Source organism: Suncus etruscus, chromosome 3 (genome assembly GCF_024139225.1).
Source record: "Suncus etruscus isolate mSunEtr1 chromosome 3, mSunEtr1.pri.cur, whole genome shotgun sequence".
Classification (NCBI taxonomy): domain Eukaryota; kingdom Metazoa; phylum Chordata; class Mammalia; order Eulipotyphla; family Soricidae; genus Suncus; species Suncus etruscus.
The window spans coordinates 107,887,981-107,904,413 of NC_064850.1; the positions used below are offsets into that span (position 1 = coordinate 107,887,981).

Below are 16,433 nucleotides of genomic sequence, written 5' to 3' on the forward strand. Positions count from 1 at the left end.
TGCACTCTTTCTTCAGGTGAACAAGAATAAGCATGTCTTACTCTGTCCCCTTCAGCATTTCCAAGTCACCCTGCACTTGGAATGTGGAATCTTCCCCCAAATGCAGCTAGCTTTGCATCAGCTTATTGGAAGCAAACAAGCTTTGTGGGAAATTGAGCAAGAATTTCTTGGAGTGTGATCTTAGTGAAGGAGCAAGGGATGTGCAGTGCACATTGGCTTCCAAACAGGACTAAGATAATGATTAATCGAGCGCCCCGCAGATTTAAATGGGATGGGACCTAGAGTGGAAGAAACCATTCTCTCAGCTGGAGTGCTCCTCAGGAGCCTGCTCCACCCTCTGCAAAGATGGTTTCGACAAGAATCTTCTGTCTGGTCCTCAGTGTGATGGGCACAGTTTGGGTATGGACCTTGTTCTTTTCTCTTTTAGATTTGTCTGGAGTTTATTCCACAAGAGGTTACCAGTCTGAGTCAGTCTAATGGGTATCCTGAGATGAGTTTTCAGGTGGACTTGACATCTCAGAGTAGAGAGAAAGTGAATCCGGATTTAGTGGCCCTAAGAGCAATGGAAATTCACCAGGGAAGAATTCTCCTGTATTTAGTAACAAAACACTGGTTCTTGTTCAAAGGGGAAGAAATCTTTGCCTATCTCAGTGTCATAAAGATAGTTCTGTTAGCAGAACAAAACTTTCTTGAAATTAAAAAACGTAAATGTACTGATTTCTTGTTATATGTCCTTAGGAAGCAAAATAATGGTTTGATGTTTTTTTTTTCTGAAAGGTTATTTTTTGTCTTTATTTTATGATAAATGTTAAAAATAATTTGTCTTTAGAAGCATTCAATATAACTAATATAAAAAGATTCACTGATAAGGAAATGTACTTTTGAGGAATCATTTTATTATTCTAAGATAATCACTAAATATTGCTATTTTTTCCCCCTGAGATCTACAGAAAAGAAGAGAAACTTTTTTTTTTCTTTTGGTTAATGGTTTTTGGGTCACACCCAGCAGAGCTCAGGGGTTACTCCTGGCTCCACACTCAGAAATCGCTCCTGGCAGGCTCGGGGACCATATGGAATGCTGGGATTTGAACCAATGACCTTCTGCATGAAAGGCAAACACCTTACCTCCATGCTATCTTTCCGGCCCAGAAACTTTCTTTAATTAACAGGGCATCTCTTATAAAATGATAAATATTTGAAAAATTCAGTTACATTTTTCTTAGTTTTCTAGGTTGTATATTATTCTAATTAATATTTTGTCACCACTTAAACGTCAATATCCAAAGAAAACAAATTAAAAAAATAGAGACTTGGTCTAATTTATTTTTCTCCTTTATGATAACATAATAAAAATGTAAATATGGAATGTGAAATTGATATCATTTTCTATTTGGTAGTGCATAAGTTTCAATTTTATCTCTCATTAGTTTAATTAGTAATAACTGCCATTTTATTGTCATTTTATTTTGAAGTATGTTTGAATTTATAACTTTATTTCTTTAAAAATACTATTTCCTTAAGAAAATTCCATTTGGTTGCTTAAGCTAACATTGTTAACACTTGAAACTTTTTAGATGGTTAGATTTTTTATTTGATAATTGACTTGTTAATAAATTGCTTTATTTTTGTAGTTTACTTGGCCAGAGCCCTTTGAACCATGCACTGAAATATGTTACTTATGATTCATAAAATGCAAAAGAACTAGCCTAACACGATCTAATATGCATGCTTCTTTTAAAAAAAAACAACAAATGTTAGTCAGTTATAAGAATAAATTATCAAGATGAAATAATCACAACTACATGCTCGCAAATTGGTAGTAAAAATAATTAAAACCTAAAACTCACATTGATTTATAAGAACATAAAGTAGCATTGAAAGAATATTTTTAGAATCTAGTTTACCTATAAAACGATCATAGAAAAAAAAATTTTGTTTTTGTTTTTGGGCCACACCCGGCAACACTCAGGTTACTTACCTGACTCTGCACTCAGAAATTGCTCCTGATGGGCTCAGGGGACCTTATGGGATACTGGGGATAGAACCTGGGTATGTCCCAGGTCAGCCACATGCAAGGCAAATGCCCTGCTGCTGTGCTATCGTTCCAGTCCACCATCATAGAAATTTTTATCTTGTATTTCAAGTTAAAGATGTTCTTAAAAATTCTTAAAAAGTGGTCAGTATGAGTCAACACTTTTGCTTTCAAAGTCATTATATAACTAAGCAAACTAAAGCACAAACAAAACAATCTGGGTTTAATTGTGTCTTTGATCCACATTTGCTCCATTGGTGGATAAGTTAAGCTTACCTGGGCTAAAATCATGGGGCTATTTTTTTTCTATTAAAGAAACAAGAATTGTATAAGAAAGGGTTCTTTGAATTTTCAATTATCTGTTAATTAAATATAAGTGAAAATAAAAAGGCTTGATATATTTGTTGACACAAATAATTTTCATTATCTACTGAATCCTTTAAAATAATGCCACTAATTTTATACCAGTTTTACCCTTAAATATCTTTTATGTTCATCAGATGAGTATTGGGATTTTCATTCCAAAAATGAACTGAGAGCTTAGTAGATCTCAGAATATGGTGCTCTAAATTCCCAAGTCTCTCCTATTTCCTGGGATATATAGTCAGTCAAGCATCACATGTTTGCCTGCCTAACACTCTCCTTTGTGAATAAATCCTTACAGACAGCAGAAACGGACAAAGGTGAATTTTTAGCTGAAGGAGGTGGAGTGCGTGGCCCAAGACTGGTGGAAAGACAGCAGTCAGCCTGCAAAGAGACCGACTGGCCCTTCTGCTCTGATGATGAATGGGTGAGCTATGAGCCAGGGGAAAGGGTGCATCTTCTACAAGCATTCTCTTCTCTCTCACACTAGAAATGCACTGAAGGAGGGCACACAAACTATTTTCAATGGAAAAGAATCTAATAGCTTATTTCATTTTGTTTTATTTATTTCCACACTCCTACAACAAACAAGGCAAAATAGGAGCCCATGCTAAAAAGCTCTATTAAACTCACCTCCTCAAAGCTGGCTTTGTAAGAACAATGAACAGATATGCAACTTTTGATCAGGCAAGAGGAACCCATATTATGACTTGGAATTTTGTACCATCTAACTAATGGCCTACTGTATCATCCTCATTCCAGATAGATTTTCTCTATGGTGTCCAATTAGTCACCTTAAACTATTTGGAAGACAGAAAAGGAACTGACACAGTGAAGGGGAAGGGGCAGTAGAACTAACTAGAAACCTTAAAATTGTAAATCCCTTAACACATTTTTTTTTCTACCTCTTTGCTTTCAGAATACCAAATGCCCTTCTGGGTGCAGAATGAAAGGGTTGATTGATGAAGTCAACCAAGATTTTACAAACAGAGTAACTAAACTCAAAAACTCGTTATTTAATTATCAGAAGAACAATAAGGACTCTAATATACTGACCAGCAATATACTAGATACTTTGAGAGGGGATTTTCACAAAGCAAACAGTAAGTATTAAATATTTAGTGTATAACTCAATAGCACACAGTAAAAAACACAAGTAAATATCCTTCATATGTTTTCTTGTACAACAACAATTTTATTCTTATATACTTAAAAAGAAATGTATCTTTGGGGCCGCTGGAGCGATAGCACAGCAGTAGGTTGTTTGTCTTGCACGCAGCTGACCCAGGACAGATTAGGTTTGATCCCCAGTGTCCCATATGGTCCCCTGAGCCAGGAGTGATTTCTGAGCGCACAGCCACAACCCCCTGAGTATCACCAGGTATGGCCTGGTGAAGAAGAAAGAAATGTACCTTTATAATAGTGTTGAATTTTAAGGAGGGCTTCATTTATGCTAATTTATAACAAAAAGTTTAGCCTTTTTACATAACACCACAGCATAGCTTGGTATTATGTAAGAGCACAAAGCAAGTCAGAATTTTGAATAGAAGAAATGAGAAGCTAGGAATGTTCTTTTAAAGAAAATATGACAAAAACTATCTGGGCACAAACACTCCTTTGCTTTTTAGCTCTTGGCCCACATTAGGTGGTGCTCAGTGTTTATTCCTGGTTCTGTGCTCAAGATCATACCTCACTGTATTGGGGGACGATTTAGGGTGCTGATAATGGAACATGGGTCAGCTCTGTGCAAATCAAGCACCTTACCAGCTGATCTATCTCAGTGACACTGAACAACCCTTGAATAGGCTTTTTTTTTTTTACTTCAGAATACACATTTTTATCTCATATAGAGGAAGGAACTCAGAGGTCAAGAAATTTGCACAAAGACACAAAACTATCCAGTGCAGAGCTGGGGGTTGAGCCCACAAATTCCACTCAATGATTTTGTGGCTGCTCTTAAGTTTAATGTATAGCATCATGATAAAGTTTTCTCACACAGGACTAGAAAAAGGCCTCATTAAGACATACCCATAGCATTGGCTACACACTGAGATCTTGCTTCTTGGGATTTCCTCTTCTTCACAGCCTTGCTTTGGAGATATTAATGTAATGTCAAACACCCCATATTAAATGGCAAATGAGTTATCCTATTGACCCAAAATAAGCATTCGATAGCTTTAAGCAACTTGATACAATTTCAGTTCTTTAGATAGAAATTAAATCTGTTTATCAAGAAAATGTTCAGCTCTATGATTAAATTGATCAAATTGATTTTATTTGGGCAATGACTACAAGCAGTGTTCAGGGCACTTGGAGATCACTCCAAGTGATATTCAGCCAATCACTTCAATACTAGGGCTTGAGAACATTCTGCTTGAATTGTGTGGTGGTGGGATCACCAGGGCCACCTTGGCAATGACTGGGAACTCAGAGGAATATCCAGCTATGTGCTTCAGGGGACTAAACCACTGAATTATCTCCCCACCCTCTCAAACTGCTAGCTTTATTCTAATTATACTTTTAAGATGCCAAAGAAATTTCCTCTTCTGTGTTTACAATTTCTAACTGCTGCTAGCCATCCGATTTAACATCCTTCATGACTGCAGAAAACAATGATGCCCAATGATGTCTAAAGACTTCTAGACCTGGAACTTACAAGTTAAAAGTTCAAAGAACACACTATCCTCAAAATAAAATGGGGAATAGCAATAAGCCAAACTCTTTTGCTGGCTATTATAAAGAAATCAGTCATTATCAGTCAATTATTATCCTTATTTCTATTTCAGACTATGATAATGCATATAGCCAAGTGTCAGAAAATCTGAGAAGCAGAATTGAGGTCTTAAAGCGCAAAGTCATGGAACAAGTACAGCATATCCACCTTCTGCAAAAAAATGTGAGGGATCAGCTGGTGGATATGAAACGCTTAGAGGTAAGTAGTATGGCCCTGACCACAAACTCTCTTCTTTTGTATATTTATTATATTCCATGTAAGAATTAGTACAATTAATCTACTTAACCACTAAGCCTAAAGTTGATGGAAAGAAACACTGATATTAAATATTTCTAAGTTCATATAAATGCTAAATTTTAGATGTAATGTTCTGTTTTTGTTAGCTTTATTCCAAAGCTGGGACACCATCAAGTATCTGAATCTATATTGTCAGGTTCAATGGAAATATTGCTTTACATTTTATTTGTTTTAAGATTAATTCAAATACTCCCTTATTGCTTTCCCCAGATTCGCCCAAAATGCCTTTCATTAAGAATGATAGAAATAGTATTGGTTTTTAACACTCCAATTCAAATGTGAAGTCCATTTCAAAAAAACAAATCAGAGTTGCTAAAACCTAATATAATTAAATTTATTGCTTTCTATTTACCTTGTTTCCCTGTCATCTTTTTCCTTTTCTATAGGTGGACATTGACATTAAGATTCAATCTTGCAAAGGGTCATGCAGTAGGACTTTAAAACGTGATACAAACCTAAGGGACTATGAAGACCAACAGAAGCAACTTGAGCAGGTTATTGCCATAAATCTAAATCCCTCTAGAGATAGGCTAGACTTACCATTGATAAAAATGACTCACGATTCGGAGTTGGTTCCTGGACATTTTAAGAGCCAGCTTCAGGCTGCCCCTGAAGAGTGGAAGGCACTCATGGGAATGAAGCAGATGAAGATGACATTAGAGAAGACTGGCAAAGATGGGACCAATCGAGGAGACTCTCCTCATGGACCAAATTCAGAGTCTGAAAGTTCCAGGAACCCTGGACATGGACATTGGAACCCCGATAGCACTCGACCCGGGGGTGCTGGCACTTGGAACCCAGACAGCTCTCGACCTGGTGGTGCTGGTACATGGAAACCAGAGAGCTCTAGACCTGGTGGCTCTTGGAATCCAGATAGCTCTGTATCTGAAGCTTATAGACCAGATAGCTCAGGCCATGGAAACACCATGCCAAGTCAACCAGACTGGGGTGAATTTGAAGAGGTCCCAGGAAGTGTAAATCCTGGAGCAAAGAAAGACTACCACACAGATAAATTGGTCTCTTCTAAAACAGAGAAGGAACTTCTGATTGGTAATGAGAAGAGGCCTAGCAGCACATCCAACTTTCGACGCTCATGCTCCAAAACCATTACTAAGACAGTGATTGGTGCAGATGGCCGTAAAGAAGTTAAAGAAGAAGTGGTCACCTCAGACGATGGTGCTGATTGTGGTGATACAGACTTTAGTTTCTCTAGTACAGGTAGCCTAGATGATTTTCGCTTAAAGCACTCTGACTTAAGTGATTTCTTTAACACTGACTCAACTCGAAAGACATTTGAAGAGCTGACCAGAGGCTTTGACAGTAAGATGCAGTCAATGGGTTCAAATTCTGACATCTTCAGAGACTTAGAGGAGAGTGACTCTCACCATTTTGGGGTCCCAGAGTTATCTAGTAAAACTTCAAGTTACAGCAGAAAAACAGTAACCACAAGCAAAGGAAGCTCCACAGTTGAATCGGGAGATGAGGATCATGAAGCCCGAAGAGCTACCACCACCAGAAGAGGCAAGACTAGAGGTCGCACTACGAGAGGTATCCACACTTCTCCTTTGGGGAAACTTTCCCTGAGTCCCTAGATCATATGACTCCTGCACTGTACCCCATAGCACCTTGCACTTCTTTCCTAACCTAAGAAGTCATCTTTTTTGTTTGTTTTTCATTCTAGACTGTAAGTTCCATGGGGGCAGGGACTTTGTCTATTGTGTTCATCTCTGTATTCTCAAATGTCTAGCAATACAGAGTCATCATACAATAAATACGTGTTCAAAGAATGCACGACTCCTTCTGAAACTCGATTTTGAGTTTGTTTACCCAAATTCTTTCACATCCCAAATGTGTGCTTTGAAATGGTCACTCGATAATCCTATTTTTAGGGCAAATCTCAGTTGACATTGAGCTCAGGTTACAACAAAGTACATGAGTACAAAATGATGTGTAGATATCTTAGTTGGCTACTTGCTATCAATTGGAACATGCAAACAAGTTTCAAGTCCTTGGGGGTAATAGTCCTTTGCAATCTGTTAAGCATGAATAAATTCCATCCACACAAAGTTCCATGGTAGGGTCAGTGCATTCTTTCCCCATGGAAGCCAGGAAAGAAGGAAGGCTAATAAACCAGTTTCTGTTGTCTCTAATCTGGGCCAGGCCTATCTTGGTTATAAAAAAAAAAATGAAATAAGAATAATTTCTTCCAACCAGCTTAATTTTTTTTTTAGACTGTGATGATGTCCTCCACACACATCCTTCAGGTGCCCAAAGTGGCATTTTCACTATCAACCTACCAGGATCCAGTAAGCTTTTTTCTGTTTATTGCGATCAAGAGACCGCTTTGGGAGGATGGCTTTTGATCCAGCAGAGAATGGATGGATCCCTGAATTTTAACCGCACCTGGCAAGACTACAAGAGAGGTTTCGGCCGTGTGAATAACCGGGGGGAAGGAGACTTCTGGCTGGGCAACGACTACCTCCACTCCCTGACCCGGAAGGGCTCCCTCCTGCGGGTGGAAATGGAGGACTGGGCGGGGCTGGCGGCGTATGCGCACTATCACTTCCGGGTCGGGTCAGAGGCCGAAGGTTACGCCCTGCACGTGTCCTCCTACTCGGGCACGGCGGGCGACGCGCTGCAGGAGGGCTCGCCGGAGGAGGGCGCCGAGTTCACGGCCCACGCGGGCATGCGCTTCAGCACCTTCGACCGCGACGCCGACCGGTGGGAGGAGAACTGCGCCGAGGTCTATGGCGGCGGCTGGTGGTACAACAGCTGCCAGGCCGCCAATCTCAACGGCGTCTACTACCCCGGCGGCGCCTATGACCCGCGCAACAACAGCCCGTACGAGGTGGAGAACGGGGTGGTCTGGGGCCCCTTCCGCGGAGCCGATTACTCTCTCCGCGTCGTTCGCATGAAGATCAGGCCCCTGGCACCCCAGTAGCTAGCTGGCTGCGCAGGGGGCCCCCGCGAAAGTCTCCCGTCTCCGTGTTGTTTTGTGTTGTGTAGGAAATCCGGGAGCTAGGAGACTGAGCTTCCTCTCCAGGTCTTTTGCATCCTCCTGAACATTTATTTCCAGGTGCTACTTTATTTCAGTTCTTGGTGGTACTGTAGCTGATTGTGACCCAGACATTTAAGTGCCCAAAGCAATAAACTGATCTTTTTTAAATATGTTTTTCCCCTTTGAAGTAGCTCTGTACGTTTCTGCATGGCTAAGGTTCTATTATTTGGTCATATCCCTAGGGAGAGTCCATGGGGAGTGGGGTAAGGGGAGGGCCACCTTGCAGCCTCCCTGAAATGAAACCCTTAAGAGTGTTTTGGGGAGAATTTCACCCCTCACTTCCCCCCCCCCGTCCCCAAAGTAAAGGCTAAAGGAAGTGAATTTTATCCATTCTCTTTAGGTCCTTTTAAGCCAATGCTAGTGAGTTACAAATTAGATATATAGGATAGTGGATGGCCTTTGTAAAGGAATTTACAAATGACTTGCAAGAGTACTGCCATCTCTTTGAGCAGACAAATGCAGAAAGGCAGGAGCAGCAGAGAAGAATGAAATTTAATCTTTCCAATGAAGGCCATAATGCACCATTAAACCCTCTCCCCCACCCCAGGGCCAGATTGCTTTTTATTTCAAAACCATATCAAAGATGTATTGAAAATCTGGTTTTAAATAGTTGCAAGTGTTTCAAAAGGAGATTGAAGTTTCACACTGATGAACAATCACCACAACATTCAATTTTATTTCACACCTAGAGCAACATATACTCTCTTTGATAGATTAGTTGATAATTCATTTTATAACTAGTTATTAAAAAGTGCATATGATCCATGTCATCTTCACAAATTAAGTATATTCACATAAGTTTATGTTTTATTTGCTTAGTGTTGCATTTTTGATAGTGGTGGTTATGGCTCCTGATCCCACTGTTATATTTATATCTTCTAGTATGAACTATTTGCCATTTTCGTTTTAAAAAGGTATTGAAAAATGTATTTAAAAGATCCATTGGAATCCTAGGTATATTTCCCTTATAATACATAATTTCTGTCTTGATATAACTATCCTTTCTTCAAGGAGGGAAGGTAGGGTACTAGGTTTTGGGGCCAGAGATGGAACAGATAGAAGATTAACACAGGAGTTTGTATGTGTTATCTTTGAAAAGCCAGTATTCCTTTATTTGAAAGTACTTGGTAGAGTTAATTGATATGCTCCTAAATCTTTGCATTATTGGGTCAGAACTCCTTTAGCATTGAAAGATGATTCTTTTATTTAGAGTCAGAGCTCCATGCTATCTTTATGCTCACCAAGCTAACACTCATTCTCCACAGAATTTAAGATGAAAATAGAAATATTTTATTTTTCAGAATATTATACTGCTGGGATTTAGACTTGAATCCCAAGAATATTAAGACCTGTTTGTTACTCATTGATTTAGGTTATAGGTCTATTAGAAAAGGATTAAATATAAAAGGAAAAGTTGTACTTTTGACTTTTACTTCATTTGTTATTGCTATTCTTGGTACTACTTAGGAAAGTATTTGAAGATTTCTTATATTTTTTTAATGCACTAGGGTGAGTAATCCTTTAGTTTATTTTCCAGGTATATTTTATTTAACTTTGTATTTTCAGATTTTTATGTTGGAGACAAGACATATACTTGTTTTATTTTTCAAAAAATGTTTCATGGTCAAATATAATGCTATTTTTTTTTCTCCACCTAACCACTTTCCAGAATTTTATATTGGATCTACTGAGGGGTTTTTTTTTTTTTTTTTTTGGTGGGGGGGTATACTTGTATACATAAGTCATTCAGTATCTGTGTGACTTATTTCACTTTACATAAGGCCCAGCAAAGTCCTAAAGGTTTCAAATGGCAAAATTTCCTCTGTACCACATCTTACTCATCACTTCATTCATTAATGGATACTTAGGTTGCTTCCTTATCTTGGCTGTTGCAAATAACTCTGCAAATAAAATTAGGGGGTGAAAATAACTTTTGAGTCAGTATTTTTATCACCTTTATATAAATATCCAGAAACAATTGCTGGATCATATAAAGCTCTATTTTTCATCATTTTAGGGGATGAGGGTGTGGTGTTATCCCAGGTATTGAACTCAGGGCTACAACACATAGGATAGATACTCTGACTGAGCCACATACCTCGCCCTATTTTTAATTTTAAAGAAATCATATTCTGTTCTATAGTAAGTGTTCCAATTTATACTTCCACCAGTAGTCCTCATGAGTTCTTTTTTTCTACATTCTTCTTAACAGTTGCTATTCTAGGTGTGTGTGTGTGTGTGTGTGTGTGTGTGTGTGTGTGTGTGTGTTTTACTTTTTTTTTGGGGGGGTGGGGCACACCGGGTGACACGCAGGGATTTCTTCTGGCTATGCGCTCAGAAATTGGTCCTGGCTTGGGGGACCATATGGGATGCTGGTTAGCGGCGTGCAAGGCAAATGGCTTACTGCTTGCCACCACGCTGGCCCCTTGTTATTCCAGTTTTTAATGGTATCTGATCTAACAGTGGTGAGGTTTAGCCTCCTTGTGATTATAATTTGCATTTTTCATAATAATATTTACCTTTTTTATATCTATGGCCATATTAGTTTGTCTCCTTTGGAGGGAAAATGTTTATTCAGATCCTTTGCCTATTTTAAGCTGGATTCTTTTTTTTTTTTTTTTTTTTTGGTTTTTGGGCCACACCCGGTAACGCTCAGGGGTTACTCCTGGCTATGCGCTCAGAAGTTGCTCCTGGCTTGGGGGACCATATGGGACACCGGGGGATCGAACCGCGGTCCGTCCAAGGCTACCGCAAGCAAGGCAGGCGCACCTTACCTTTAGCGCCACTGCCCGGCCCCTTAAGCTGGATTCTTTTGGGTTATTTTCTACTGAGTTTGAATTCTTCATGAATTTTGGATATTCATGACTTACTGATGTATAGGTTCAAATATTGTCTCATATACTCTAGATTTCATTTTGTGGATGATTGCTATGTATAACATTTTCTTTTTAAACATTTTTATTGCTCTGTTTAGTAGACTTTCTAAAATAAAAGAATTTTTCGACACAATTTTATATTATATTTTCTTTAAAATTGTTTTACTTCCCTTAATTCTTTGCATGTAGTTTCAAACTTTTAAAAAATAGATTAGAAGTATTTTTATAAATAATAGATGAATTGGAAAATCCATGGTAATATATTTGCTGTTTACACTTACATTTTACATTTACTTACTGCATTGCTTTGTTTGCTTTTTTTTTTTTATTTGCACATTTTAATGTTTAATGTTGTTCCTCCATGTCTTCTTGTTAATCAAATTTTGTTGCCTTATCCATCTCAAACAACCTGTAGTCTAATTAATTAATTAACATTAATCAGATAATAGGAACTTGAAAGTTTTGCTTGAATAGTACATGGTTTTAAATACTTATTCTAGAGAAGAATAAGCTGAAATGGGGGTTTTAAATTTGAGTAAGAAATGTGTTATGTATCCAGCTAATCTTAACTTTACATCTGGATGTACTGTTCTTCACCCTTTATCCTGAGGCTGTCTTTAATGTTTTACTTTGGCATGTCCCAAGATCTAGTACAGTTTTCTCAAAATGGGCGACATTGCCCTCGTCCCTACCTTGGGGACAATAGAAAGATTGGAATGGGGGTGGTTATTAGCCTCCCATGCAATTAGGGGGCACTTTTTCTGTCTGCTTACAGAAGGTAGGTAGGTTTTCAGAAGAGTCCTGAGTAAATTTGTTTCAAAAGGAGTGATAGGCCAAATAACCTTGGGAGTCTCTGCTCTAGTGTACAATAACAACCCAATTCAAAAATTTTGAATTACAGAGCCCAAGTATTGGGGCTACAGAGGAAGTACAGAGATAAGGTGCTTGCCTTGGGTGAATGGGCATGATCCCAAGTATCACATATAGTGTTTGAGCACACCTTCAGGAGTGATCCCTAAGCACAGAGACAGGATTAAGCCCTGAACACCGCCAGGTGTGGTCCCAAAACAACAGCAAACAAAAGTCATTGACATCATGTCTTCCATTTTCCATACTGAAATCAACACTTCGAAGCCAAAAAGCCAAGGACATTTCAGAGAATCAGCTAGGTTTGAACTGAGATATACTCAGCTATTTAACAGTGGTCTCCTCACTCCTCACCTCATTGCCAAATACTCTGTTGATCACAACAAAGAAATCTGGAAAATATTTGCTAAATCCACCTTTGACTCTATCCACAATAGGTCTATGACCCCAAGGTTGCATACTTACAAAACTGTTTCAAAACAGCATTTCAAGTGACTTCCTCTGAGAGATAAAGCAAATGCAGCAAAACACATGGTAGATCTAGGTGAAGGACATAGAGATATTTATTAAGCTATCTGTGCCTGTTCTGACCATAAGACAGAAACAGCAAAAGAAAATATTGTTGAAGAAATAATAAAAAAACTCAATTCAAAGTGCTCCTGTAATTGACCATTACAATGGTGGGTGGAAGAAGGAGAGAAAGGTACCACAGTAAAACTTTTTATGAGCATAAGAATTCCTAGCCTTTCCAGAAAATTAAATATTTGAGTAATTAGGGGATTATGTTATTTACCTTATTTCTAATCTTTATATGTAAAAATGGTTACAAATTCACAAGAAAGATGATTTAGAAGATTAAAAGGTACTGTAAAATTGTGTAGTTAACTTGAAAGGTAATTCTTCAAAGAGAACTAAACATTGCCATTAAACATTATAAATCTTACTCATATTAGCAATTCAAAAGGTAACAATGAAAATTTATTTTCTTGTTAGAATTCTGAAAAGTTTTGTTTCTTTTTTATAAACAGGTATCTTGATTTACAATGGCATTAACAATGAATTAGGCCAAATCATACTGGGCTAAACAAACGACATATAAAATATAGGAAGGGAGAAGAAAAAAAAAGGTGCCAATAATTCTGTGTTATAAAGGCCAGTTGGTATACATTTTTGATAGTTGCTATTCATAAATACATATATCTTTAAGACTTAGAATGTCCAAGCTCATTATTGCTCCAGGAATTGTTTCAAGAGTTTATTCTAGAAGGAAATAGGTAATAATGTACATGACATGGTACATATTCAAAATCTTTTTTAAATATAAGACAAATTCATTTTTCAAGTGTTTTATAAAACAATTTTATATTTAAGCCAGCCTTGAAGATTAGCGCACAGTTGATCACTTTACATTTCTTTGCCCATAATAAAAAACGCACCCCCTCTTTGCATAGCACTATTCCAGGTGCAATAAGTGATTTCTACAGAAACATGACATTCTGGAATTGTATTTCTTTATCCAGAGAGTAAAAATATATTAAATCTCATTGTTCACCGCTGACTGCCCCAAATCAACTTCTGCCTCACAGGAAAGCAAATTTATCAAATTTCAAATATCTCTACTTTCCTTGAAATAAGAAAGCAGAGTTTTTCATTAACTTTTTTAAAAGAAACAACTTTCCATGAAAAAGAAGTTTCTATTTCTAACAAATTTTTTTTAAAAAAAAATTTGTTCTCTAACTTTTTGTTTTCTTTTTCCAAGAAAAGTACTTTATCTTGAAGGCAAAACATTCCCAAGACTAGAGTTAAATATTTACGAAAACTGTAAAGGTGAATCACCTATATTATCTTGAAGACCAAAAGTAACAGCAATTGATACTAGATAGCTATCCAAAGTATCTGTTTAAACAATTTACAAAACAAACAACAACAAGCAAATGCTTATTTATTTTGTAAGAATGTACCCCAATCCAAAGTAACTATGTTTTAAAAAATCTGGGGCCAAAAAATTTACAAAATTGTTTCTGTTCAACCTAATAAAATTGTTAGCTAGAATATATTCCACATCATTTAAGTCCACTTGTAAAAGTTCTGGTTCTAAAGCATTCTAAGGCACAATGTTCTGGAAGACCGATGTGCTTCTACTGACTCCTCATGACATACAAAGTGCCTAAGCCTAGTTGAGTGAGGTTCCACAGCAATGGCACCAAGAGGAATCAGACATAGGCCCTGAGAGCTGCATGGAACTCGGCGAGACACTGCACCAGCTGTTGGAACTTGGGCCTCTCCTCTGGATCTAAGGCCCAACAAGCCATCACAAGGAATAATTCCTCAGGACAATTGATTGGCTGGGATATTTGGTAACCATCTTTTAGGTGTGCAGCCATCTCAAAGGGGTCGATGTCCACATAGGGCGTCTGGCCCAAAGTCATGACCTCCCATAGTGTCACTCCAAAGGCATCATCTAGCACTGGAGAACTCTTATTAACTAGACTTTCAAGAGCCATCCACCGAACTGGTCTGTTTTCGTTGTCTCCCAGACAGTGATAATCCATGGGGAACAAGTCTCTGGACAGGGCATTGTCTGTGATCTTAACTTGAAGTGTATCATCAGTGACACAGTTCCTGGCAGCCAAGTCTTTGTGGATGACCTCCCTTCGAGCCAGATGACCTCCCTTCGAGCCAGATAGCTCATTCCACAGGCAATTTGAATAGCCGTGTGTACTAAGTCTTTTTGAGAAATTGCCTGAGGATTATTGGCCTCTATCTATTTACACTGCCGTAATAATAATTTGAGGTTCCCCCAATTCATATAAGGCAAGTAACACCATGGGCTTTTCTCCTTCTATACACACATGGGTAATAGGGAGCAGATTCCTGTGATGAAGACCTCACAGCTTACAACTCTCAGCATCATCGTCACCTGAATGTCAGAAGCTTGATCTTTAACTGTTTTTACAAATGCTTGTTTTTCTTTAGTTGGGTCTTATTCATCCACTAAAATGCCATGAAAAATGCACCCAAAAGTACCTTCTTGAAGTAAATCTTTTAAAGTTATCCTCTCCCTAGATATTGCTATGTCCTTCACCTTGGCTTTGGTTTCCAAAAGGGTGACACTTCTAAGGTCATTCTCAATCTGCAAGGTAGGATAACCTGAGGAGCTGGTGATAGGTGTTGCATTGTTTGGTGTGTCTGGGTAGAAAGTCCTTGAGAACTACTGTTGGCACTGATGCTGTTATCCAGTTCAATTCTTTTCATACTATGAAGGTGCAAAACAGCTAATATTATTGCTACAAGAAATATTACTGCACAGCAAACCCCTACACTGTTATAAAACACACGTGTAGAAGTGGTTGGAGCTGCATGTACAAGATTATAAATAGTTCTGCTAGTGTTTTTGTCCAAGGGTGAAGTTTTTACTTCTTCAAGTTTTTTTGTAGCACATTTTCCTTCTTTTAAAATTTAAGACTAAACTTTTTTGAAGAATTTACTGTCAAATTGAGCTGCCTAAGTATATAACCTCAGAATCTACATTGCCAGTACAGGAAAGCTCGACCCGAAACACTGATAAAGTGCGTGGAACTTACCCCTGAGCAGAAATATTGACCTGGGGCATGTCCTTAGCCACAAAATTGTCTATTTGGAATCCCAGCTTATATTCAACCTTGGACTTTGCATGCCAAGTGAAGTGCAGGAAATTTCTCTCACTAGTGCTAGCAGGTTGAAAGATAGAGCATAGCGACTAATAAGGTCATTTCTCACTTAATAAAGTTCTGCATCAAGACCAAGGAGCCGGCGCACCTCGTCTTCTCTCAGGTAGAAACTCAAGCTGGGCCCGGCGGCAGCGGACGGCGGGGCCCTGGCGGTGGCGGCGCCGGGCGCGGGCAAGAGCGCGAACAGGAGATGCAGCAGCAGCGGCGGCGGCGGCGGCGGCGGCGGGGACCTCAGGCCCGGGTTCCCGGGAGGCAGCCATGGCTCCAGCCACACCGCCCCGCTCATCCATATTCAAAATCTTATTTGAAAATTTTAATATTATATTAGAAAATATCAAGAAAATATACTTTCTTGAAAAGTAGAGGATATGATAGGATATATAATCATTAAAGTGGCATTACAGAAGAATGCTAAGAATACTTTTCATAATATGAAAAATTCATATGCTAAAACATACAGGATAATGTGAAAAAAATAGCACTATCTTAACTGTTT

At 38.4% G+C, this 16,433-nt stretch overlaps 1 protein-coding gene and 1 pseudogene across 1 annotated transcript; one reads left to right on the top strand and one right to left on the bottom strand.

Annotated features, from left to right (window-relative positions):
* Positions 1-268: 268 nt before the first annotated feature.
* Positions 269-8,367, top strand: FGA (fibrinogen alpha chain). Its single transcript, XM_049769637.1, has 6 exons — positions 269-399; positions 2,697-2,822; positions 3,315-3,498; positions 5,182-5,327; positions 5,813-6,974; positions 7,658-8,367. The coding sequence occupies exons 1-6, from the start codon at positions 346-348 to the stop codon at positions 8,365-8,367; spliced, it is 2,382 nt and encodes a 793-aa protein (XP_049625594.1). The 5' UTR covers positions 269-345.
* Positions 8,368-14,426: 6,059 nt separating this feature from the next.
* On the bottom strand, positions 14,427-16,223 carry LOC126004430 (tyrosine-protein kinase RYK-like; annotated as a pseudogene).
* Between the last annotated feature and the right edge of the window lie 210 nt (positions 16,224-16,433).